A 13,507-nucleotide genomic window follows, 5' to 3' on the forward strand; every position below is an offset into this window, starting at 1 on the left:
GTTACTGGTTGGTATCTGCTACTTATCTAAGGGAATCTATCTTGAATGTTATCATCGATATTATTTTCAATTTTCATTTTGAGTAAGTGGACACTACGGCCCACAGCTATTAACAATTTAAGTAATATTCACTATTTGTAGTAGTAGACTCCGTGGACTCTAAGATAAATATATCCATATGCTTGTAATAATACTGATCCTTCATACCGAAATACAATAACATAAAGCATGCTTGTTTGGATGTATAGTTACTAATAATTGAATTGTTAAAGCCTATACATCTGAGAGCCGAAATAGCCCAGTTGTTAGAACACGTGCATATTAACCAATGTTTGCGGGTTCAAACTCAGGCAATCACCACTGAATTTTCATATGCTTAGTTTGTGTTTATAATTATAATAATTCATCTTATGTTCGGCGGTGAAGAAAATATCGTGAGGAAATACGCTTCAAAACTTCTCCTCTAAAGGAGAGAAGGAATTGGCCCAGCAGTGGGATATTTACAGGCTGTTACTTTACTTTTCAATTTACAATTTACTCAGCTGAGTTTGCATATACACCTAGCATATTAAAAGTTATTTAAGAAAACGGTTATTTCATTATACAAAATGGTGTTGCGTAGAGGAAATCTATTCATTATGTATGTTAATTTTGTAACCCACGTTGTCATTGATGCTTGCTTCGCGTAGCTAATGAAAAGTCGTAGACACATTTTATCTTTTGCGTTAACGTAAACAAGCTATTTACTAAATATATGCACATACATTATTATAAGCTACAGAATGTGTGCTACGAGCTACGAAGGTATCTACGAAATAAAATACTTACTTTTAAAAATATTAATTATATATTAAAAAAAATTGTATATAAATTCTATACTTAAGGTCATAATGTCGACTAGTGGCCCTAGCGGAATCTATTTGGAATAAGAATTTTATTCATTTTAGGACCGACGACAAAATATACACAAACAATATCCGATCATGCATATGTGACTTATGTGCTACTCAGTTACTTAAATACTTAATAGAATATGTACTAACCATTATTTTCAATTTCTTTACATTCAATCAACGGGATCGGCTTAAAAAAAATTTATGATTTAACTCTTAAATATTTTATAGTTTGTTTTCCAATAAAATAAAATTATACATATTCGAGTAATCAGTGCTCGTTGCCTATATTATTATCTCATTAATTAATTGTTTATATTGAGTAATTTTCAGGCTTATAATTTATCAAAATTATTTAAATAACCTCTAATATATTTATAACGAAAAGTTATTTCGCAAATATACAGTAGCGTAGCTACCATAGGGTAAAACATTGCGATGCATAGGAGATATAGGTAGTAAGAACCTCATCGTCTACCATTTCTACAATTTTGAGACTCAACTTTTTTTCTAAACGGACCACCGCACCGGGTCCTTTATTGGTCTAGGTATGCCACAGCTCATAGTTTTATTTAACACACACATTGAATTTGGCTGAGCTGAAATAGTTAACATATAATTAAAACATTAAATTTCAATTACTTTGCATTTAGTAATAATATAATAAATAACATTGGCATCACTGTATGATAATGAAACAATAAAATATATTTATAAATATACTATATATTTATAATAATATATAAATATATTTATATTATAATACATTAAATTGTATCAACATGTTTAAACAAAATATCGCATCACGCGCGATTTTGTTGCGAGCGCTGGTAAAACCTTTACGTTCAAGCTTATATGAGAAATAATTTTAAAATTGAACTGAGGTTACAGAGTGGATAAAACTCAGATGTTAACCAAAGTTTGCAGGTTCCAATCCAGCTACTTTTATTTGGTAAATTCATGTTTTTAATCAATCTTAAGCTCGATGAATAATCGTAAGAAATATGCTTATTTAATATTTATTATATATAATCCGCCAATGCCGGGATTTTCAGACAGGTATCCAAGTCTTTATTATAAACAACTTAAAATGATTTATGGTCATATCAACTTCAATAAAAATGCATTCCAATTAAATATGAATGAAAATAGACAACAAATTTCAAACAACTAAAAACTTCCAATCTTAAGCACAGAAACTATTTCTTTGATAAAAAAATCATTGTGATATCTTTCTAGAAAATTTACTTGAACGCATACCGAAATTGGCGTATAGTCACAAGGTATTAGCGCCGGATAGAAATACCTTGGTACGAGAAGTTTCTAAAAATATTTTACCATAAAGGTACATATTATAATAAGAGTATTATAATATGTACCTACATACCTCACTGTAGACGAAGAAAATCCACAGAATATTAAATACTATTAATTTTTTAAAATGTTTTTAGAATAAAAGATCATTTATAAGTTACGTTATACACAATCCTTTAAAAATAATTTCAGAGGTAGTCCGAATTATTGCATAATGAAAAAATACATATACTCGGAATTGTTTGTAAAGTTTATTTGTTTTATAAACAATAGTTGATATAGGATGACAAAAGTTATCATTGTATATGTATGATGCAGACTAACAAGGCGGAGGGCGGGACCCGCCTCCGACCAGCGCGTATATAAGCGTGAAAACCTTCGATACACCGCATTCCAACAACTGACTCAACCGCCCAAGCACTACCGCCCTACGACACCCGTACAACAGGTGAGTAAATATTCTTCTCTATTATTCTATATATGTATCAGCCAGAAACATTATATAAAAAAAAACTTTTGTTTATCGAATTCGTATTATATTTTCTACTACAATTTTTATTAAAGAAAATATTATTAACAAAAATTATGGTTAACCACGTTATTAATATTTTAAAACTTTTTGTAAAGCTCATCAACAATTTATTTAAAATATATCTATTCTGGAAGTTTAATTAAATACATGTTTCTTGTGTAAATTAATCAAATAAACTTTAAAGGTAATTAAAAAGAAGCAAAGTAAAAAAGTAGTTTCATATCTATTAATATTATGTAAAATATAGTTTTTATGATCGGGAGGGGTGATTTTATTTATTTTTAAAATAAAAATATATAATTGATCCAAATAATACTTGAAACAATTTAATATGTTTTATTTCGTAATCGTAAAAAAATATTAAAAGAGACAAATATGCATTATTCTTTATTTCATTTCATTTTAACGAGAGATATTACAAATCAGTGAAAAAGTTTTGGACTTGTGGAAACGACAGCTTGTAAGAAGCGTAGACGTTTCGTTATCAAAATGAAAATATATATACTACGTATATCAGTTTTACGTAACGCTGAATTAGTCTATAAAACTGTTCACACATATTATTTTAATTTCTGATTTTCGTTACTTACCGAAAGTTCAATCAAAAAAGCAATAGCACACAAATATATTTAGTCTTTTTAATAAATTCATTAAGCTGCTCTCGTTTTAATAGGCTTAATTTTACTTTACAATATATATTATTATATTGTGTATATAATTTCTTCATCAAATCTTGAAGATCTACTTGAACAAAATCGAAGCAAAGTTATTTAATTTATAAGGCGTAAGACAAAACAATTTTCAGGACGTAATCCTTTTCTAACATCTTATAGTTAACAAATACCTGTTTTATAAATACTTGTTCTTAATTAATATAAACACAATAGTTTAATCGATTACAGTTAAAATATACATACATTACTTCAACTCTGTTTTGTATTTTATATAATGCCTTTTAAAGTATAAGATGAATTATTATTACCGAGCGTTACAATAAATTTATATTTATATTTATATTACATTATTATTATATTATATTGCCTTTATGTAGCAAACTGTTCTATAATTCAATTTGTCACATTACACGAATAATAAGTTTATCTTCTTTTATACACCCTTATATCAAATATGTTTTAATAATTAATTATATTTATAATTATTTACTGATGAGTATTGTTAAATATGACTTATTGATAAAATACTAAAGGCTATTTTTACCTGTACATTGCTTTGACATAATAAAACAAGTCACGACAGAAAGTACTCAAATCGAACATTCTCAAATCGTAAAATGTTATGACATATTTTCTTCTATATTTAGATTAAAAATGGCTTGTAATCAAATGATTGCTTGCACGTGTAACATTTCAATAAAACATAAGTAATTTAATCGAGGCATCTTCAAATGAAATAGATTGAAATTAAACGTAATTTACATGTTCCTTCCGAACTTTTCTAACTTTTTTGATAGTAATCACAAAATTAATTAACAACTATTCAAACTCTACGAACAAGATTCGAGTTTATTCCCTTTTTTATTTATTTACCATAAAATTCAATTTTATATTTTGTTTTTAGTTTTAAAGTAGAGTAATAAAAAATATTTTCGTTGTCTTTATAAAAGAGAGGCATAATCTATATAAATTAAAGTAATATTTAATATTACTATATTTTTTATACTAAAGACAATATTTTCTTCAGATTTAATGAATGATTAATGTCCAACTATGTGTGAACAAAGGTTGAGGGAGAGTGTAGGAACCCCTATCCGTGTCGTCTGATAGCTTTTATGCCGATAACTGGTTAATATTTTATCACAACCAATTGAAAGGTTTTGATGCGAAGAAAAAGCACTTAAAATATATAAATATACGATAACATTTAAAATATACCCTTGATATGTTATATAAGGGATATATGGAATAAAAATAAAAATTATATCTTTATAGTGAACTAATTGGATGTTCAATTATCTTCCGCCGACGCAATACAGAGATCGGCAATACCCCATTTTTCTTAATAAACCTTTTGAAAGTTTATACTTATCATAAAAATAATTACATTATTTTCATAAAATATGAAGTCGATATTTGGAGCAAAATAGTATGCGTTTTAAGTTTAGTGTTTTAATTAAAGTAAACGCGCGTGTATTTATTTGTTCGAAAACAATTAAGAGGCAAAATAAAGGCCGTAGGAACGATTCAATAATACAAAACGAGCAATAATGATAAACGAGATGCAACAGGTATATGACTGGCTTTGTAAAACGACTCCCTGTGAAGCTAGTTGCAAAGATTCCTGAGAGCATCATTATATACTCTTGTGAATACATATGTTTTTCTTTCATTTATATGTAAATTTTAATTAGAGTACAACCTGATACATCTTTCTCTTTAAATTAAACATTTCACAGTACATAAAATTGAAAAACTTATTTTAATAAAATATAAAATAAAAAAAATATATCTTTACGTTTTTTATTCAGTGGGTGTACATTTTTTATTATTATTATGCTTTTGCCTATCCATTATAACAAAAAATATTTAACGCATGAACATTTCAAATAACGAAGACAACCATTTTAACATAACGTATGCGGAGCGTTTAATTTAATAATACATGCAAATTTTTAACGTCAATTCTCATTTCACATTTCTATGCAATGAGCTATTTCCGGCTGGAATTAATTCACATCAAACGTTACAAATTCTATTATACATGAACATCAAATAAATCAATATAAAAATATGTAGAAAAAATGATAGTATCTACTATTGAAAATATTTATAAATACAATATTATTCTAAGAACAAAGACTTTTTTTACAGATAAACTTTTTTACATGTAAATGTATTTATATAACAATAAATTTACTTTATATTAAAATAATGTGATATATTTAAAGTAATTATTAAAGTAAATATCTTATTGCTACTGCCAATAGAATCTGAGATTAAATAAAGCTCCAACCAGTAATAAGATCCTTTCAGGCTAATATTCTTTCTCATATCTGATATCGGCTCTAGTGACCTATCTTCACAATTAAGCCGTTCACTTTGATAATTATTAACTTTTCGTAATATACAGTTTTCTCTAAAATTATGGATTTAATTTATTTTTTCTGTCACAGAAATTATATTCACTGTAACTATTAAATAGGACGTGTTTTCGTGCAAGGTTGCAATAAAAGAGTATGAATAATATTTATTTCAATATTATTACCGACAAGGACGCTAAAAATACAATTTTCGAAATTATGTATTTCGAAATCGTTCGAATTTCATATTAATAAATAACTTAATTAAATATGAACTGTAATAACGAAAGTGCATAACGTGAAAACATTGTAAACATGTTCCGTACGTCGGACAACATTCCGTATTGAACAATGTTGCCGTGATACGTACAAAATAAAGTACTGTTGTTGCTATTATAAAAATAAAAATACTCGAAAGATTGATAGTTCGTTTCCATTTATCGCTATGTTTTATTATTTACAGCACTTTGTCGAATGAAAAGTTTTTCGTTATTTTAAATGCTTTTATACATAAGCTTCTCTTTGGAATGTAGATTCTAACCGGCAAGAAATTCAGTAGATATTATTTTCCACCAATTTTATTACATTTGTCGTTTACTAAGGATCTTTATAATATTTTACAAGGTAAAATGATGCGAGCAGCGGGTGCAGTGGCTTTGGCTGTGGCCACACTGCTGGTCTGTTGCAGCGCCGATCTTCATCAGGTATATTCTTCATTAAAATTTTCATAAATTCCGATTTTCAAAATTGTAACTGTAAGCTAAACGATTTTTGACTTATTGAACTATAGTTTAAGTCGAAGTAGATAGTTAAAATATAATGATTGAACTTTAAAAAAAAACAAAATTAAAGATATTTTTATTCCTCAAAATCAATTTCTATCGTCATTCTAGACTCAAAAGTATATTAACAGATTTTAGATGATCAAAAGTATTTTAATAAAAGTCTCCTCCAAAAAGTGCTATCATAAAATTAGAAAATGATACATTTTCTACTTCTGCGTACAACACAAGGCAAAATAATGTCTTAAACGAGGGTACTATTTTATTATATTTGTAGAATATTATTTATATTTCTAATTAAAAACTGGGATGTGTACAGTAGAATGAGTGTCGTGTTCTGTCATAATTTCTATTATTATTTAATATACTTCTTACCAAAAGTGTTTTGACAAAAACTGCAAAAAAATTCACCAATATATATATAGTGAAAATATTATGGATATCTTAAAATTATCCCGATTACATTTAATAAATATTGTCACAACTCGAACCTTACAAGTGCCTGATTGGCATACATCGTTAATTAAAATCTAAAATAATTACATTTGCGTTCTCCTCGAAGCGTTGATCTATGGAAATTTAATAACAATTTAAGCTTTTCCAATCAGATACTAATCATTGTTCACGACGAAAGGAAATTCCTGTGTAAATAACGAAATGTTAGAAAGATATTTCATAAAGCCCTCAAGCTTATTTAAGATTTGTTCCTATTTTAATGTGCCCCCTAAATAAACCAAATTTCTCCAATAATAATTCAAATGAAACAAATTACTCTACGAAACGAAGGCTTAAATAACTTAATTAGATTTTGTTTACAAATTTTATCTACTCCATTCCATTTTATAGTCAACCATTATTATTTCTTTACTAATTATAAGCTATATATTGACAGGATCAAGATATGGGTGTCGGTGAACACCGCACTGGAGACTACGATAACAATGGTGAGAAAAATATAAGATCCATTAATCAATTTCGATTCAAGCGCACAAAATCCCGGTTATGCTATTGCACTTCGGAATGTTTAAACAAAACCCTTTTGCACTTTTATTCAAATCAATCATTTACACGTTTTTAAATAATGAATTATACAGAGTCAGTCTAAATATACACTCGCAAAGTTTGTCAGCCTTGTCAAAATATTATCCAAAATAAATATAATTTATATAAACCCTGGCACAATATTTGCACTAATATTTTTATATTTAATAATATACTGCACTATTATTACTAACTAAATTTTCCTTTCACGTTTTATTCATGGTGATGGATTCTCGCACTTCACAGAGTTTTTCCTCTGCACAAAATAACAACTAATAGCACTACGTAACGCAATTTGCGCACTAACCCAGTCCTACGGTAAGTACATTATATTATTTAATTACACTTACGAATGAACTATTTTCATTTGATAATATTAACTTGTTACAGACTCTAGGCAAAAAGAAGAAGTGGAGAACTTTTTGAGATTTCTTATGCAATACGAAAACCAATATGGAGATAAAAAAAATAATTATGGACGTATTGGAGGCAGTACTTTACTTGGAAGAAATATAAACTCTTATGATAGCGGTTCTCTTGGGAGGGTATCCGGTGGATTAGGTGGATCTACACTTCTCGGAAGAAGCATTGAATCTGATACAAGACATTTCAATAGAATCGGAGGATCCACTCTTTTAGGAAGAAATGTTGACTACAAAATGCCATACGCTAGATTTCTCGATCCCCTTGGAGGTGGTAACTTCGTTCGCAATCTTGATCCTATTGGAGGAGGAAATTTAGTAAGGAACTTGGACTCTATCGGAGGTAGTAACTTTGTCAAGAAGAACCTTGATCAAATTGGAGGACCCAATCTAGTCAAAAGAACCCTAGATTCCTTGGGAGGCGGAAATTTCGTCCGAAACTTAGACTCAATCGGCGGAAGCAATTTTGTCCGACAAGTAGACCCCCTCGGAGGCGGAAACTTTGTTTAAACTACATGCATATAACGATTCCAGATTCTTTAATTCTATTCAAATAAATCCCCATAATCCTACAACGTAATATATGTGATGTATTTAAGTAAATTAAATATTTTTGGTGTTGTTTATTGCGTGTCGAATGTTTGTTAAAAATACAATTTCAGAGTAAAATAAATATCATGCATATTAAAAAGGTTATGGAAGTTATTATTTATTCAAACCTTATCCTTGCATTACTCAAGCAAATCATTAAAGACATCTTTCGCTAAGTAATAAGGCGCTTCTCACATAATCTAGCTTTCATAGATAATTTAGATAAGACGGTCCTTGTACCTAGAGATCGTGCCGTGTATTGAATAGGTAAATCCAAATATACTATAAGAGGTAAGATTTTCAAGGCATAACAATTAATTTATAATTTGAATGTTTGTTTGTTAATTTATTATCCAATTTATTTGTTATGGTTTAGGAAACAAGCCACGTAATTTGGACGCTCTCGGCGGCGGACATTTAACCCGCGAAGTTAGAGAGTTACGCCGATTCCCTTATTTCATGGGTAGGAGGTTCGAATATGGAAGGTAAGACATTTCAAATATTATTTTATATATAAAATCGTCATTAAAATATCAGTTCCTTCAAAATATATAAAAATATTTAGATTTCTTTTTTGTATCACTTAGACACTTCTTCTTAAGTCAATATTTCAAAAAGGTCTTCGTACTAAAGGCGGACATAGTAAAAACTTCAAAACCGGCTTAACTGGAGTTAAATTAATTATTCAACAAAGATAGACTTGCCTTTGGCTGTGCAAAAGAACGCAATTCTTTTTTTGTTTCATAACAATAATCCATTGAGAACTGTCTTTGCAGCTCGTATCGTTTTATATATTCAGTATTTCTAATTTTCTCTTACTTTGATTATTCAAATATGAAATTCGAAATGTATTTGAAATAAGGCGTTATACTTAAGAATTCATTTTGTGATGAAAGACAAGTCTAAATACACGTATTTCTTTTAAATTATTTTAAATTTCTGTTTTAAAATAATGAAGCTGTTTTCGTTAAATTAAATTCGGTCGACAAGAATATTTCGTCCATGTTAAATGTTAATATTTAATCAAATCTTTTTCTACAATGAAACGCATTGAAATATAAAATTAAAATAGTATTCATTTTCAAAGTATTTATTTTGTATACATTATTATATTTTTAACGTAACAGTGAAGCATGTAAATGACATACTGCTGGATAGACGATTCATATCCTCTTGAGAAGGTTTGGAGCATATTTTTGAACATGTGAAATAATTTCATCGAACACATGCATTTTTTCTCACAGCTTTGTACTTCACCACCGAACACGAGATAAATTATAAACACATTTCATGTAATTATGATTTTAACAAGTTTTTGCTTATAGTCCTTATGGGGGTAAGCGCGATCCGTGGCCCCTTGCATCTCCAATCGAGTACGGATATTACGGAGAGGGACTTCCCAAGCGCAATTTCGACGAGATTGACCGGTAAGTGATGCATATGAGACTTCCATTTCATATTTATAGAGACAAAACTTGAAAAGAAAGCGTAGACCAATTTAAATATGATTTTTATATTTTGATACGTTTAATAACTTTTTTGTGGAGCAATGTATACGGTTCTACAACAGGATCCCAGAAAGCGTTCAAAATGCTTCTGTTGCATTTAAACACAGATTTTTTTTTTTTTGTTAAAGTACGCTCGTGTACGAAAGGTTTACGATTAGTAAGTTTATGATTGATAGCACACCTTGGGAATGAAACGATTATCTCCTGGTTATTCCTTTTCATATTGAATATTTGTAAATAATAGAATTGACAAAAACAAAGACCCGCTGAGTTTCTTTCGCCGGTTCTTCTCAAGTCAGGGTATTTTCTTTTCCAAACCGGTGTTAGTGTTTAATTTAACAATCAATAAGTAAGTGTAATGCTTCTATATTGAATAAATTAATTTAAGTTTGAGTTTGAGTTTTTGGATCTGTTTGCAATTTCATATTTCAATAGGTTTACGAAACGTATATTGTGTAATAATATGTACACATTTCGTTCGTATGATTTTGAGAACTGTTTAAGGTTAATAGCATGCTAATAAATGTGGTGACTTTTTTGTAATGCCTTACTGAAAAACCTTATGTGCCAATACACACAAAACTTGTACCAAAAGATGAAGCACGCTTCGGAAAGGTTTTTGAACATAATACTTATTTTAGACTATTGACATGAGAAAGGTGAAATTCGTGTTGTTGTACATAAAATGTAGCTTTTTCGCCAATATTAGGTTGATTTGTTATTCCTTCTGTCTAACAAGAATATAATATATATATATACTAAGGATTATTGTTGTACCTAATGAGCACGGATGTGCTGTCAACGTAACTAGGGATTATTTAATTATTTAAAACTATCGTTTTGTTTTAAATACCGAACATTTTTTTTTTCGGATTTGAGTGAAAGCAATTTAAATGTTGATGTAATTTGATCGAAAACAATTTTACGTCTTATTATATTATATAATATTTTTTAATCTTATTTCTTCTTATATTCGTTTTAGATATAAATGCGTAAAGATAGTTGCTAATCTGTGAATTTTAAAAACTCTTCTGTACAGAATATACGAGCAACAAGGGAAATTAACCTTTACTCGTTTTGTTTACAACGAGCCTTAATAATGCATAAACTTAAAAAACAAACTTTAAGAAATAAAAATTCTGTTAAAGTTGTATGACGTTACTAGAATTTCTGTCCCGAAGTAAATGTCCCGACACAAACAATATTGCAATATCTCTATTGAAAACAAAACCGCAACTATACGAAGTTTTATTTCAATCGGTTGAATATAACGCATACCGAGCAAAAAATAAAGAAACGTACACTTTATATCTATAGAAGAAGTATAAAAACATACATATTAATAAAAAATCAGATAGCGAATTTCAATACACATATGTATATATAATTACAAACTAGACACATGACTATCGCTTGTTAATATAAATAAGGAGTAATTAGAAAAAAAAAACTTATTCACGATAAAGACGTCGTGAATGAGTTTATTATAATAGAAAAGACATGCCCCCGATGTTACCTTGTTTCAAAATTACGAAATTACTCTCTAGATTTAAATGTTAGTTATTCGAGTACTCCAAGGCATAATGTACTTTCAAGGATAACATTTTCTCAGCGTGTTTATTCCGAGTTGCCATGTGTATGTAACTTTCATATTCTGCCAGAGGGAGTTGTATTTTGAAGAAAGTTTCACATTTAGTTGATCTAAGCTGCGCTGTCTATGGATAAGACGAAATGGTTTTGTTTGCTTATGGAAATGCTTTATAATAACGGAGCTATTTACATCAAACACTACTAATATATTCTGTTGAATATATAACTTCTATAAAATAATAATTAATAATAAAAATATATTTAATTGTTTCCTTAAACAATGCTTAGATTATTTACGTAAATACAATATATTAATAATCCAATACATCATTTAAAAAACAGGCATTTTTTAATTAATTATAAATAACTTATACAAATTAGAACAAGATACTGATACTTATATTTTAACTTTTATTTCTTATTCCTTAACACCATACGTTTATAAATAAATATTATAACTCACTAAATTTTTTCTCAGGTCTAACTTGGATAATTTCGTGAAGAAGCGCAACTTCGACGAAATCGACCATACTTCAATGCCCTTCCCATTCAAGCGCTTCTATCATCTCTATGGACCCAACAACTTGGATACACCAGTGTAAGTATCAAATGCTATTAAGTACACATATAATGTTTATTCATTCTATATTCCTAATTGACTTAAATGTGGATTTACGATACAGTGTCTCGTTAATTATATAAATTTGAACTTCATTCAACTAAAAATGTTCTCCGCAGATCCAGTTTCGACAAGAAGAGATACAGACCAGACTACCCCATGGATGAGATCGACCTCTCCCAATTCCCCATCGGATCAAAGCGCGCCTACGAATTCCCCGACGCGCACCCTCTACGATAAATTGTAAATCCAGCAATACCCAAACTTTCAAAGTATCGACAATTCATATTTTTCCTTTATCTGTCACGTGTCTTGTATATTTTAGTAAAACCAGTTGTTATAAGTTCAATGTAAAATTTTATCCCCACTTAGAGTTCCCATACGTGACTGAACTTCGTAATTATGAAAAATTCGTAATCCAAAGATATCTCCAAATATTCGGAAAGTAGCTCTTAATAAATAACGATATTAAATAGTGTAAATGTGTCAGTATTATTAAAATATATCGTAGACATTATTGATCTTAATATTTGTTTAAATATAAGTGTTTATATAGATAAAATATTTAATGTTATATCAACTGGAAATAAATTATCAAAGAATAAAATTGTTATATTTATAACTTCAAGCTATTTATTCCGAAATGTTACCATACAAAATACATTAAAATATGTTTATTAAAATGATATTATTTTTAATATAAATAAATTAATTTTAAAGTGATGAAATCTCTTATTTATAAATCCTACCTCACCTTTTTAAGAACCTCCTTAACTTACACTGAAAAGTTGTATTAACTATTATAGAATTTCAATGAAGTGTAATTTATATACAACATAAAAATATACGAGTAATTGAAATGAATGACCGAGATAGCCAAGTGGTTAGAACACGTGAACCGAACCCGAAAATTGCGAGCTAAAATTTTAATTTGTTTAATTTTTTGTATGGTTCATCTCTCAGCGGTAAAGTAAATAACAACGTTAATAAAAATGCATGTGGCATAGGAAAACCAGTTACTTTACTTTTTACAGAAATTAGTGAGTACATTGTACTTTTCTGTCAATAATACTAAGCTTAGACGAATATATATGTATATATCTCATATGTACATTTCTCTAAATTGAACCATGTAAACTAATATTGTCTGCTAAATACATAATCATCTACTTGGATTA

The 13,507-nt window shown here is 28.6% G+C and overlaps 1 protein-coding gene across 3 annotated transcripts; it reads left to right on the forward strand.

The window, feature by feature from the left end:
* The first annotated feature begins 2,572 nt into the window (after positions 1 to 2,572).
* On the forward strand, positions 2,573 to 13,057 carry LOC113397891 (orcokinin peptides-like). 3 transcript variants are annotated; one of them, XM_064216788.1, is made up of 7 exons: positions 2,573 to 2,655; positions 6,401 to 6,480; positions 7,451 to 7,502; positions 8,989 to 9,097; positions 9,938 to 10,039; positions 12,189 to 12,308; positions 12,449 to 13,057. In XM_064216788.1, the coding sequence occupies exons 2-7, from the start codon at positions 6,406 to 6,408 to the stop codon at positions 12,567 to 12,569; spliced, it is 579 nt and encodes a 192-aa protein (XP_064072858.1). In that variant the 5' UTR covers positions 2,573 to 2,655; positions 6,401 to 6,405; the 3' UTR covers positions 12,570 to 13,057. The 3 variants fall into 3 exon arrangements, with proteins under 3 accessions (XP_064072858.1, XP_026492203.2, XP_064072857.1); XM_026636418.2 differs by lacking the exons at positions 8,989 to 9,097; positions 9,938 to 10,039; positions 12,189 to 12,308; positions 12,449 to 13,057 and adding an exon at positions 7,990 to 8,715; XM_064216787.1 differs by lacking the exons at positions 8,989 to 9,097; positions 9,938 to 10,039; positions 12,189 to 12,308; positions 12,449 to 13,057 and adding an exon at positions 7,990 to 8,715 and having other exon boundaries at positions 2,614 to 2,655; positions 6,379 to 6,480.
* The last annotated feature ends 450 nt before the right edge of the window (positions 13,058 to 13,507 follow it).

The sequence above is a fragment of the Vanessa tameamea genome, chromosome 13, assembly GCF_037043105.1.
Source record: "Vanessa tameamea isolate UH-Manoa-2023 chromosome 13, ilVanTame1 primary haplotype, whole genome shotgun sequence".
In the NCBI taxonomy this organism is placed as follows: domain Eukaryota; kingdom Metazoa; phylum Arthropoda; class Insecta; order Lepidoptera; family Nymphalidae; genus Vanessa; species Vanessa tameamea.